This window comes from Carcharodon carcharias, chromosome 17, assembly GCF_017639515.1.
Source record: "Carcharodon carcharias isolate sCarCar2 chromosome 17, sCarCar2.pri, whole genome shotgun sequence".
Taxonomy (NCBI): Eukaryota; Metazoa; Chordata; class Chondrichthyes; order Lamniformes; family Lamnidae; genus Carcharodon; species Carcharodon carcharias.
The window spans coordinates 94,115,456-94,129,175 of record NC_054483.1 but is presented as its reverse complement, the minus strand read 5'-3'; the positions used below and the strand labels follow the sequence as shown (position 1 = coordinate 94,129,175).

Sequence of the window (13,720 nt, the reverse complement as noted above, 5' to 3'; positions counted from 1 at the left end):
CAGCCCCCAAACCACATCCAATGAGGAAGCTAAGGAAGAACTGTTACTGTGCTCAACTGCACCCTCCACCAGCGCACACCTCAGTGGGTTGTAGCTCTAGATTAGGCTTGGGCTCACCTGCTGGAGAGCACCTCACTGACACATTCCCGCAGCAATCGGAGGCAGGGACAGCCTAGATATCAAACATTTGGAGGGCTGCTGGAGACCAGCCACCTACTCAGTCTGAGTCAGATGTTGAGGCCCCTGCGAGCGGCTGCCAAATCAATGATGCAGGTGCAATAACAGGCAGCGGGTGGAACATCAGGCAGAGAGTCAGCAGACTAGAGCGAAGGATGGAGGAGTCTGTCCGCATGCTGTCTGATGTCGTGGCTTTGACATGCCAGTGCCTTCAAAGTCACTATGGGAAAGTTGGTGATCACCATGGACACCTTGGTCGAGCAGGTTTTTCCAGATTTGCACTCAGCCCTGGACTCCATGGCCACACACCCTGGTGGGCACCATCAAGATGTAGGCGACAGTGGGACAGTGACCTTCCTCCAGGTGCACCATCTCCTCAAGGAGTCGGGGGCCCTTGGGCACCCACAGGGAGGATGAGCGTCAGCGAGACACCCCAGGGGCCTCCTCTCAGGGCATCCCAAGGGTGTCCCTTATCAGGCCGGGATCCTCCAGGCTTCAGGCCATCAGAAGATGGATGCCAAGGTCATTGTGGACATCAGGATGTAGCAGTAAGCAGGCTGCCTCCACCTCTGCTATGGATGTCAGGGCTGCACCGAGGCCTAGTGGTTGGGTTAGGAAAATTAAGAAATTTTGCATTCACCTTTGGGTCACAGGTACGCTGACACTGTAAAAATATTGAACTTTTGTAAATACATTTGATGTTTATGTGAATGGCTTGGTCAACTGAAGTTATGATTACGTACATTTGAATCCTCCTATTTCAAGGTTTATCCATCTCCCACTCAATGATAGATTCCCTTTGTGAGATTCACATTCCTGTGATGTCAACCTCAGTTGAACTAGTATCCACACCTCTTTTCTGATGTCAGGGAAATGCGTAAAAATCTTTATTAGAAGTGTGAAATGTATGTGCATTTAACCCTTCTTCCTCACGGAAGACCATTGAGCGAGGGCAGCTCATCAGCATTGATAATCTAGTGGCATTTATGTCTCCTCATTGGTAGTGGCAAAAGACATATATGGGAGGAGGAGACCCTTAGCCACGTCCTTATATCATTGGCCACTGTGGTTTCATAATTATCCGGTGGTGACTGCTTCAAGTAAGCTCTAGCATCGCTCTCATTGTTGAATGGACTCTTACTTCCCAGAGTGAGCGCATACATAGGACACCACAGCCCTTTGCAGAGATCATGGCTCGGTGAATCGAAGGACCAGAAGATGCAAGTGTGAATGCTGAACTTGCTTTCGGTGTGAATGGTTGGAATCCCCTGATATTAAAGGGAATGGCATTGAAGGCTATGAGAACAGTGGCCATCACCCCTTGCCTTCATTTTACTCCTCCCGGAGCCTGTCAGCAATTAAAGCATCACGGGCACATCTCCACGTCTTGTTTCCTCCATGGCATTGTCACGTTCAATTTAACCCTCATCACCTTCTTGAAGTTTTTGGGCCTCTGGACCTTCATACTCCGATGAGCTCTCATCCTCCTCCATTTCACCCTCTGTCAAGGGATCACCTCTTTGCAGTGCCAGATTGTGAAGGGTACAACACACTGTGATGATGCATGAAACCCTATTGGGAGTGTACTGTAGTGCACCACCTGAGTAGTCTAAGCATCTGAAACACATCAGAAGCCCCATGGTCTGCTGTATTAGCGAGTGTGTGGAGCTATGAGCAGCGTTGTACCTCTCCTCAGAACGACTCTGAGGGCAACGCTCCGGTATCTTCAGCCAGCATTTCAGTGGGTACCCCTTATCCCCAAGCAGCCATCCCTGCAACCCTTCAGGCCCTTCGAAAATCTCAGGCACCTGGGAGTGACTCAGAATGTAGGAGTCATGGCAACTTCCAGCGCACCTGGTACAAACATGCATCATGTGTTTCCGATGATCACACACTAGTTGAACATTGAACCTTTGCAGTTTATAAACATTAGGAGCTGCTGCCATGGTGCCCTTAAAGCCACGTAGGTACAGTCAAATGCACCCTGCACTCTTTGAAAGCCTGAAATAGCTGCAAAGCCAGCGAATCTCATAGCCTGGCTATCTTTGTCTGTAGCAAACCTCACATACTGATGTGCCTTCCTGTAAAGAGCATCTGTGACCTCCTTTATACATCAATGTGTTGGAGACTGAGAGATGCAGCACAGGTCCCCTGTTGATCACTGGAAAGACCCACAGGCAAAGAAATTGACCTTTAAAGCCACTGGGAGGATATCCTCCCACTCAAGGGGCATCAGGTCTTCATGAAGAACGTGGCAGATGTGAGTTTGGGACAAGCGCAGACATGCCAGGTATTGTTTCTCACTCATTTGTAAATAGGAGAGTCTTCAGTATACCCTTGGTAAGGTGATTCACCTCTGTTGTCTGGGTCTCTCCTCCTGGCCCTCTTGTTCTTCCTCTGGTTCCCCTTGACCCTAGACATCAGGTGGGGCCACCTGGTAGAGCTGCGGTCTACATTGGCTCTCCTTCCTGCACCTCCTACATTAGGATCCTCAGAAAGGCAGCATTGAGCCCTGGATCCATTTCTGTTTTGACCTTCTCTCTGAAAAGCAACATTGAAGACATCAACGAGGAATAGCTCTAGACAGCTACCTACAGGAACTGTATACAGTGATTTTAGCCCTATTTGCATTATCATTAATGCTGCCTTGTCTTTGAGTCACTACCACCAACACTGAGGTGACCAAGATGCCATCCCAAAAACATGACATCTGAATCCCTGACTGGTATGCTGATATGCAGCAAATGTGATGTGAAGCGATTGAGTTATGAGTATCCCTCTTTCAGTGCTGATAAATTTATTGGCTTCCAATGACTTTCTGTGCTAGGAGGAGTTCCTCCTTTCTGTATAATAAGACTCCAGGTCACTCTTGCTGTGCCAACAAATTAGAGGGCACCCCTAGAAAGGGCCCCTTAGTGCAGCAGTGTGCTACTCCCACACAGCATCAGACCCCTCCCATTCAGAATCGCCTCCACTTCCGATTTATAACTGCACTGTAACACCAGAGCAAATGGTGGTTCTGCACAGTTATTTTGAAACAAGCTTCAATGCTTGGTCTCTGTCTGTGTATCTGATATTTAACTGGAACTTCACAATGTTATTCTCCAGCCTCCTCCAATTATACTGCATCCCATAATTGTTGTGGTGGGCATTATACTCTCCCCCCCTGAGCCCGTAACTACTGAAGCACCCATGACCCGTGGGGACCTCTACCATCCTCATCTGGAGGCGGTGTGCACGTTCACCTACCGAGGTGAACCCCACCCCCCCACCCGCTCAAGAAAGCTTCACATACACCTCACCCTCCTTTGTTATGTGTTCCCTGCCTACTATTATTCCTCCTCCCCCTCCACTACCTTGCAAAGCTTTCCTGCCGCTCTGTCTTCCATCCCGTCTTCCACCATGCCCCCTTCCCCTCAACCCCTAGCATAACCTTCCTTCCCTATTGTTCCCAGTGTGTTCACCCTTTCCCACCCAATGCTCCCCCCAACACCCCCACCACCACCCCCAATCAACCCCCTCCCTGGTCGGTATACTGGTTTCTGAAAGCCTAGCCCTGCCTGAGTGCCACTGCATAGTGCTGTCCTTCTGGACAACAATGGCACCACCAGGAGCAGACCCACCCCTAAACACCACCCCCACCCCCATTGCAATACAGGTCAGTGCCTGAAAGTTGAGCCCCGTCTGGGTACCATTGCACAGTGGTGTCCTTGTGACTACGGAGGCAAAGCACCGGAAGCAGATCAACTCTGCAGCCCCACTGGTATCACAACGAGATTGTTGTAGCACTATGGAAGATAGGCTATTTGTGTTGCACTCGTCTCAAAGTCCCAAGTGAAGTGAGGTCCAACATGTGCACGCCAGCCTTTATCAAATGAGATTCAGACCGACGTGATTTCCTGCTGGCGAGAAGCATGTGATTCCGGTGAGAAGCTAATTTAATAAGCATTCATGAGATGGTAATGAATGCAAATAGTGTTCACGCCACTAGTCAGTGGGATAACCTACTGACCATTATCCCACCATTGGGAGAATCGCAAACTATTATTACACCAGCAGGTATCTGACTTTTTGCCTGCCACTGGATCCTCTGCTCCCACCTGCCACAAAACCTGTGGCAGGTGGGATGCGAAAATTCCACCCATATTTCCCAAGGCATTTGTGGCCTCCTTATTTTGTAGAGTCATAGAGGTCTACAGCACAGAAAAAGGCCCTTCAGCTGTTGAGTCTGCACCGGTCAAAGAAGTACCTAACTATTCTAATCCCATTTTCCAGCACTAGGCCCATAGCCTTGTATGCCATGGGATGGCCATTTTTCCTACCAAAATACAACACCGCACACTTAACTATGAAACTTACAAGTATATTAATCTCTTTGTCATTTGTTGGCTTCTTCCTTGGCATTCATTATGGGGTAGAAATTTGTCTTGGGTGGTGGAGCAAAATGAGTGGCATAGGATATGCAGCACCTGATACTTAGTTTCATTGACTGCAATGGAACTGTATATCGGGCACTGTTTTGTGCCATTGTCTGGGACAAATTTCTACCCCATATATCACAATGTCTACAAATCTTGAAATTACACTTCTGATTCTCAGAATCCAGATGGTTGATGCAAATGACGAGTAACGGTCGCAGCACCGATGCCTGTGGAACACTAATTCCCACCTTTATTGCTAGAATGAGTAGCTCCCCTTAAATCCTTTGCTCTTTTCTGTTTTGCAACCAACTTGCTTTCCATTCTGCTACTTGTCCCCGACTCCAAATTCTCTGACCTTAGTCATGAGTCATGAGTATACTGTAGCTTACCAAAGGCCTTTTGAAAATCCAAACATTTTACATCTACTGCATTATCCTTGCCCAACATTTTGATTGTTCTTCTTAAGCTAACAGTGGTCATATCATGTAATGCTGAATTTTTCATATGCTGTAACCTTGATGTGTTTAATCATTATTTTAATAGACTTGAAAGGTTTACAAAACAATCCAAAAAATATTGTTTGGGACTTACAATTCTAGATTTAATATTTGAATAGAAAATTTAAATAAAAAATTCAAAATTACCACTACATACAGCGTAGCATACATAAGAACATATGAAATAGGAGCAGAAGTAGGCCATTTGGCCCTTCGAGCCTGCTCTGCCATTCAATAAGATCATGGCTGATCTGTTTGAGTTCCAAGTTCCACATTCCCATCTATCCCCGACAATCAAAGATTCTGCCTTAAAAATATTCAATAACCCTACTTCCACCGGTTTGAGGCAGAGAGTTCCAAAGTCACACAACCCTCTGAGAGAAAAAGTTTCTCCTCATCTCTGTCCTATAGGGTGACCCCTAATTTTAAAATGGTGCCCCCTAGTTCTGGACTCACCCACAGGAATTATCCTTTCCACATCCACCTTGTCAAGGCCATTCAGGATTTTATGTGCTTCAATCAAGTCACCCCTCACTCTTCTAAACTCCAGTGGAAACAAGGCCAGTCTGTCTAACCTATCCTCATAAGACAATCCAGATATCAATGTAGTAAACCTCCTCTGAACCGCCTCCAATGCATTTGCATCCTTCAATAAATAAGGAGACCAAAACTGCACAGTTTGAGATGTGGTGTCATCAATGCCCTGCATAACTGAAGCATAACATCTTTACTTGTATGTTCAATTCCTCTCATAATAAAAGATAGCATTCCATTAGCCTTCTTGATTACTTCTGTACCTGCATACTAACTTGTTGTGACTCATGCACGAGACACCTAGATCTCTCTGCATCTCAGAATTCTGCAGTTGTTTACTGTTTTTTTATTCTTCCTGCCATCGCGAACAACTTACATTTTCCCACATTATACTCCATCTGACAGATTCTTGCCCACTCACTCAACTCATCTATATCTGTCTGCAAACTCCTTATGTCTTTATGACAACATACTTTCCTACCTATCTTTGTGTTGACTGAAAATTTAGCTACCATGCCTTCACTTCCCCCATCTAAGTCATTATGTAAATTGTAAAAAGTTGAGGCACCAGCACAGACCTCTGTGGGACTCCGCCAGACCCATTTCTGCATACTCTCTGTTTTTTGCCAGCCAGCCAATCCTTTATCCAGTCTGATATGTTACCCCCTACACCATAAGCTTTTATTTTCTGCAATAATCTTTGATGTGGCACCTTATCAAATGTCTTCTGGAAATCCAAATACAGTACGTCTACAGGCTCCCCTTTTTCCACAGCACATGTTGCTCCTTCAAAGAGCTCTAATAAATTGGTTAAACATGATTTCCCTTTCACAAAACCATGCTGACTCTTCCTGATTACCTTGTGTTTTTCTAAGTGTCCAGCTATAACCTCTTCAATGATTGACTCTAACACATTCCCCACAACAAATGTCAGGCTAACTGGCCTATAGTTTCCTGTTTTCTGCTTCTCTCCCTTCTTGAACAGAGGGGTTATATTTGCTACTTTCCAGTCTGAGGGATCTTTCCAGAATCTAGAGAATTTTGGAAAATGAACACCAATGCATCTACTATCTCAGTGGCCACCTCTTTTAAGACCCTAGGATGAAGTCCATCTGGACCCAGAGATTTGTCAGCCTGCAGCTCCATCAGTTTGCTCAGTACTGCTTCCCTAGTGATTGTAATTTCACCAAGTTCCTCTCTCCCTTCCACCTCCTGATTTACAGCTATTACTGGAATATTTTTTATATCCTCTATAGTGAAGACAGAAGCAAAATATTTGTTCATTTCATTCGCCATTTCCTTATTATCTACTATTAACTCCCCATTCTCAGTCTCTAAAGGACCAACACTTACTTTACCTACTCTTTTCCTTTTTAAATACCTGTAGTAACTCCTGCTATCCATTTTTACATTTCTAGCTAGCTTCCTCTCATACTCCAATTTATTTCTCCTGATTAACCTTTTAGTCATTCTCTGCTGTTCTTTATGTTCTGACCAATCATCTGATCTGCCACTCATCTTTGTGCAGTTATACGCTTTTTTCTTAAGTTTTTTTCTTAAGTTCTTAAGCCTTCCCTAACTTCTTAAGTTAACCACAGATGGTGGGCCCTCCCTTTAGAATTTTTCTTCATAGTAAGAATATACTTATTCTGAGTATTCTGAAAAATCCTCTTAAACGTCTGCCACTGCTTCTCTATTGATCTATCCCTTAGCCTAGAATCCCTATTAACTTCAGCTAGCTCAGCTTTCATCACCATATAGTTGCCTTTATTTAAGTTTAATATACTAGTCTTAGACCCTTTCTTTTCCATTTCACACTGGATGTCAAATTCAATCATATTCTGGTCACTGCTACCGAGGGGTGCCTTTACTCTGTGATAATTTATTAATCCTGTCACATTACATAATAACAAGTCTAATATAATCTGCTCTTTGGTTGGTTTCAGAACATGCTGCTCTAAAAAAACTAACTCAAAAGCATTCTATGAACTCCTCATCCAGGTTACTACTGCCAATCTGATTTTGCCAGTTTATATGTCGATTAAACTCACCCATGATCATTGCTACCCCTTTATTACAAACACCCAATATTTCTTCTTGAGCACTTTGTCCTACATTGTGGTTACTGTTAGGAGGCCTGTAGAACACTCCCAACAATGACTTCTTTCCACTACTATTCCTCATCTCCACCCAAACCGATTCTACATCCTGATCTCCTGAACCGAGGTCAGCTCTAACTATTGCACAAGTGCCATCCTCGATTAACAGTGCTACCCCTCCACCTTTACCTAGCTTCCAATTCTCCTTGAAGGTCAAATACCCCTCAATATTCAGGACCAAATCCTTGTCATACTGCAGCCATGTCTCAGTTATCGCTATCAGATCATATTTATTTACTTCAATGTGCACTACCAATTCATTTATTTTGTTATGAATGCTATGTACATTCAGATACAGAGCCGTTAGTCTTTTCGTTATCTTTGTGACATCTAGTATTGATTCTTTGCACATTCTTAGGGTTCTTCTCTCTGTCTCTTCCTGCCATTCTACTACCCTCATTTCCCATATTAATATTTTCTTCTCTTACCTTGTCTCTACCCTTTGATATACCACATCTTTCCACATTTGATCCCTTGCCCCTCTATTTAGTTTAAAACCCTACTTCCCTAGTTATCCAGTTCACTGCTCTTAGCACCGTTCAGATGTAGACCGTCCCAACAGTACAGCCCACACTTTGCCCTGTATTGGCGCCTCTCTATGCAGAACCTCTTTCCTAGTTCTACCTATGCCGTTGGTACCTACATGGACCACGACAACCAGTTCCTTTCCCTCCCATTGTGAGTTCCTCTTGAGCCCTGAGCAGATGTCTCGAACCCTGGCACTGGGTAGGCAACACAGGCATCTGGACTCTCGATTTTTGCTGCAGAGAACAGTGTCAATCCCCTCACTATACTGTATCGTACTACCACTACATTCCTTTTTGCTCCTCCGACTTGAAAGGCTTCCTATAGCACGGTGCCAAGTTCAGTTTGCTTTTCTACTCTGCAGCCCCACTCTCATCCAAACAAGCTGAGAGAACATCAAATTGTTGGACAATTTCAGAGGCTCACACTCCTACACTCCTGCCCACTGGGTTCCCTTACCTGCCTCACTCGCAGTCACACCACCCTATCCCTGACCACTGACCAAATCAGAAGACCTATCCTAAGTGGTGTGACTGCCTCCTGGTACAAAGCATCCAGGTAACTTTCCCACTCCTTGATGTGTCGCAGTGTCTGCAGATCAGCCTCCAGCTCAATGACTCTGAGCCAACGTTCCTTGAGCCGCAAACACTTACTGCAGACATGTTTGCCCTGGATCACAATGTTATCCAGGAGCTCCTACATGCTGCAACCTTAACACATCACCTGTCCTGCCATCCTTAATGTGCTTTAAATAATTACTTAATTATATTATTCACTTATTTATGCTTTTTTTTACATATTTTATTAACTTTAACACCAATTTGCATTTGGTTTTAAATCTTAGGAATAGAATAAACCTTAACCACTCACCAGATACTCACCAAACAGCTAGCCCCTTTCCCTGCGGTAGAGCAACAATCAATTCCTACAGGGTGAGAAAGACAGAAAAAGAGAATATGGGGAGGCGATGGCGTAGTGGTATTGTCGCTAGACTAGTAATCCATGGCTGATAGTGGAGTTTGAATTCAATAAAAATCTGGAATTAAAAATGTAATGATGACCATGAAACCCTTGCTGATTGTTACAAACCCATCTGGTTCACTAATGTCCTTTAGGGAAAGAACTCTGCTGTCCTTGCCTGGCCTGGCCTACATGTGACTCCAGACCCACAGCAATGTGGTTGACTCTTAAATGCTGCCTGAACAAGGACAATTAGGGATGGGTAATAAATGCTGACCTAGCCAGCAATGCCCACACTCCATGAAGGAATAAAAAACAATCTACTGTGGGATAGTCAATCAGCAGACAGTAATAATAGGAATTGCACACTGCTACATATGTGTTCTAAAGTTTTACCACATAGCTGTGTTCTTTTTTAAATTTTGAGAATGGGTGTGAACGTCTGACACCTACTAAATCCATCATGAAATATTGAGGCTTGAATTGTGTTGTCACTATCAGATCAATGCAAAATAGCTTTAGGTCTGCACTGATCTCATAGTAGCAGCATGCCTCAAACATCAGCTTCTGGACCAACTCTTTAATGTATTAAAGCTAAATGTTGAGGCATCCTCCAGTTTAACTGCAGTCTAGTTGAGGCCAGGTATAAAAAATAACTTTCACTTTTAACATTTTAACATGACATTCGGATTCTAATGTCACAAAAAGGGGGCGCTGTTGCCTTCACTTTCATAAAATTAAAATTAGCTATTGAAGGAACTTTATGTATAAGCAGTAATATGTACAATTTTCATCTTTAAGGCAGGATGCAGTGAAATTCCAGTCTTGCCAGTTACACTTCAAAAAAATATTTGATTTCACTATGTGAGCAATGCTGAAACCAGTATTGCTCCTTCTTTCTTGGTTCCTCATCGGTATCAAACATCAACAACTTATATAGATCAGCAGTTGCAAAGGATAATCTGGAAAATCAAAACCAATAAATCCACTAATTCCTTAGCCACCGCTTATGAAATGCTAGGGTGATTTATCTGTTTTTTTGTCCCATTAATTTCTTGAATGTTATTTCTTGGCTAGCATGAACCTCCTTAAGTCACACATTTTCATTAGACAAGGGGTCTGCAAACCTTAATGACATTTTAAAAGAATTTAGTCAAAAGCGCAATAGGTGTTTGGAGACAAGTTAAGGGTGGGAAAATCAGCATGTTTCCACTGGGGGAGTTGGGGGGGGGCGGTGTTGGGCGAGTTCACGCTCGATCTTCCACTTTTCAGCTCATTAATTATGAATCAGTGAAGAACTCGTTGAATCTCATGGCAGGACAGGCAGTGATTTGACTGCCTAGCCGTTACCTCATGGGGTTGAAGGCCCTGGTGCCATTTAAAAGGCACCTGCACACACATTCACTCATTGCAGCACAGGTGTGTTGGGAACTTATGATGGCACCCAGAAGATCCAAACCCTCTGCTCTACAGTTCAGTGAGGCCTCCCTGAGAAATTCTCCTCTAGGCTAGCCAGGAAAGGCAGTGGGTCCTCTTTCCAAGGAATGGGAGCAGGGTCTCCCACCTGACCTTGGTGACCTTAGAGGAGGTTGCTAGGGAGGTCAGTGCTTGTTCTAAACAAAAAAGGACCGTGTCGCAGTGTAGGAAAAGGATAAATGATATCATCCGCTCCGCCAGGGTAAGTGAACTTTCTAATCATTCCAAACTCACACTCTCATAAGGGCATCAGGCAGGGATGTCACACATTATCAGCAGATGGGACATCAGCACCAAATGTCTACCAGCCATTTTAACATCATCATCTTATGTAAAATCCTGCAAAATCAGCGTCTTCATCCTGGAGAGGGCTCAGCATACACAGCAGGCATACATGCTTCTGAGATAAAAACAAAAAACTGCGGATGCTGGGAATCCAAAACAAAAACAGAATTACCTGGAAAAACTCAGCAGGTCTGGCAGTCAATTAAACACAGAGAAAAAAAGAAACATCTTCAAGAAATGCCTAACTTGAAGAAGTACTGCTCCTCTCTCCGACAGGATTTCCGTATCTCTTTTGCCTTGTTCACCTTCATTGCTTTCCATTTCTCTCCTGGTGTTTGACAAGGTGTTTACTAAAAACCCACGTTTAGGTAATATCACCACCTTCAACACCTCTTTGTTCTTTTGTCTGTGACATCTTTTGATTATCTGCTCTTATCACTGCTTGCTTGTCCCTACAACCACACCCCCACCCCAATTCTCGGCCCCCCACCCCCCCACCTTAAACCAGCTTATATTACACCCCTCTCCTAATATTACTCAGTTCTGTTGAAGGGTCATGAGAACTCGAAACGTCAACTCTTTTCTTCTCCACCGATGCTGCTAGACCTGCTGAGTTTTTCCAGGTAATTCTGTTTTTGTTATGCATGCTTCTGAACTGCTCTTATATCTGTAGTGCTCACAGTCAATCCATCTGTCTTTTTGCAGGACATGATTGCCCACAACAAGACCAGAGGTGGGACCCTGTAATTGTAGGACCTCTCCACCTTCGAGAAGGAGGCCGCTGAATTGGCTGGTGAGGACAGAGATCATTCCAGTGGGGAAGGCAAAATCTGCCTCCCCCAGCAAACCATGAGGATGCATCCAGTATACATCGGCCACACACCAACAATGACTGTGAGTGATCTATAATATAGGAGCCTACATAGTCATTCACTAATTCTCTTTTCTCTCAATTCTAGGTACCAGCAAGAAAAGGCAGAGGAAGAGGTCCAGCCAGCACCTCAGCCCCAGCCTCCAGACCACCTCAGATGAGGAGGCTAAGGATCAATTTCTAGAAGAACTGTCACTGCGTTCACCTGCACCCTCCATCAGCACAGGTACACACACCTTGGTGGGTCCCAGTTCTAGAGTTTGCTCTGGTTCACAATCTGGTGATCACCTCACGGACACATGTCCACAGCAGGCAGAGGCAGTGGCAGCCGAGGTCTCTACCACTCTGAAGACTGCTGGAGACTAGGCCCTTTAGAGTCAGAGTCTGATGACGAGCCTCTGCAATTAGCCTTAGCAGATATTTTGGAGATGCAAAGACAGGCAGGGGAACATCAGGTAGAGTTGCAAGAAATAAAAGCTTATCATGTAGGGGATAGAATGGATTGAAGATTGGCTAGCTAACAGGAAATAGCAGGCATAAATGAGTCATTTTCTAGTTGTAACAAGCAGTGTGCCACAGGGATCAGTGCTGCGGCCTCAACTTTTTACAATTTATATAAATGACTTGGATGAAAGGACCAAAGGGATGGTGGCTAAATTTGCTGATGACACAATGATAGGTAGGAAAGTAAGTTGTGAAGAGGACATAAGGAGGCTACAAAGGGGTATAGATAGGTTAAATGAGTGGGCAAAGATCTGGCAAATGGAGTATAATGTGGGAAAAGGTGAAACTGTCCATTTTGGCAGGAAGAATAAAAAAGCATATTATCTAAATGGTGAGAGGTTGCAGAGCTCTGAGATGCAGAGGGATCTGGGTGTCCTATGCATGAATCGGAAAAGGATATCATGCAAGTAGAACAAGAAATCATAAAAACTAATAGAATGTTATTGTTTATTGCGAGGGGAATTGAATATAAAAGTAGGGAGGTTATGATCCAGTTATACAGGGCATTGGTGAGACCACATCTGCAGTACTGTGTACAGTATTGGTCTCCTTATTTAAGGAAGGATGTTACTGCGTTGGAAGCAGTTCAGAGGAGGTTTACTAGACAAATACCTGGAATGGGCGGGTTGTCTTCTGAGAAAAGGTTGGAAGGCTAGGCTTGTATCCACTGGAGGTTAGAACAGTAAGAGGCGACCGGATTGAAATATCTAAGATCCTGATGTGTCTTAGCAGGGTGGAGGTGAAAAGGATGTTTCCTCTTATGGTAGAATCTAGAACTAGAGGTCACTTTAAAAATAAGGGGTCGCCCATTTAAGATAGAGATGAGGAGAAGTCCTTGGAACTCTCTTCTTCAAAAGACAATGGAAGCAGAGTCTTTGAATATTTTTAAGGCAGAGTTAGAGAGATTCCTGATAAGCAAGGGGGTGAAAAGGTTATCGGGGCTGGGCGAGAGTGTGTAGTTGGGGTTACAATCAGATCAGCCATGATCTTATTGAATGGTGGAGCAGGCTTGAGGGAGCCAAGTAGCCTATTCCTGCTCCTAATTTGTATGTTCATATGTCAGAGGCTGTCACTGGACTGGACTGAAGGTTGGAAGACTTCGTCCACGTTCTGTCTGATGTCGTGGCTCTGGCACGTAAGCACATCAAAGTCTCTATTGAAGGGTCCCCTTGGAGACTCAGGTCCAGCAGAATGCAGTTTCTGCTGACTTGCATTCAGGCCTACACTCCATCACTCTAGCCACATGTACATTCCTGCAGTGGCTAGGCGAGAGGGTGACAGGGCACCTCAACCTCCCTCCTACTGCCCCTT

The 13,720-nt window shown here is 44.5% G+C and overlaps 1 protein-coding gene across 1 annotated transcript in view; it reads left to right on the top strand.

Annotated features, from left to right (window-relative positions):
- The window catches only part of LOC121289681 (protein CC2D2B-like), a 365,202-nt gene extending 353,136 nt beyond the window's left edge, over nt 1-12,066 (top strand). The window contains exon 45 of the mRNA XM_041209305.1: nt 11,994-12,066. Coding sequence (XP_041065239.1) covers nt 11,994-12,066 — 73 coding nt within the window. The remainder of the gene's footprint in view (nt 1-11,993) is intronic.
- Nucleotides 12,067-13,720: the final 1,654 nt, after the last annotated feature.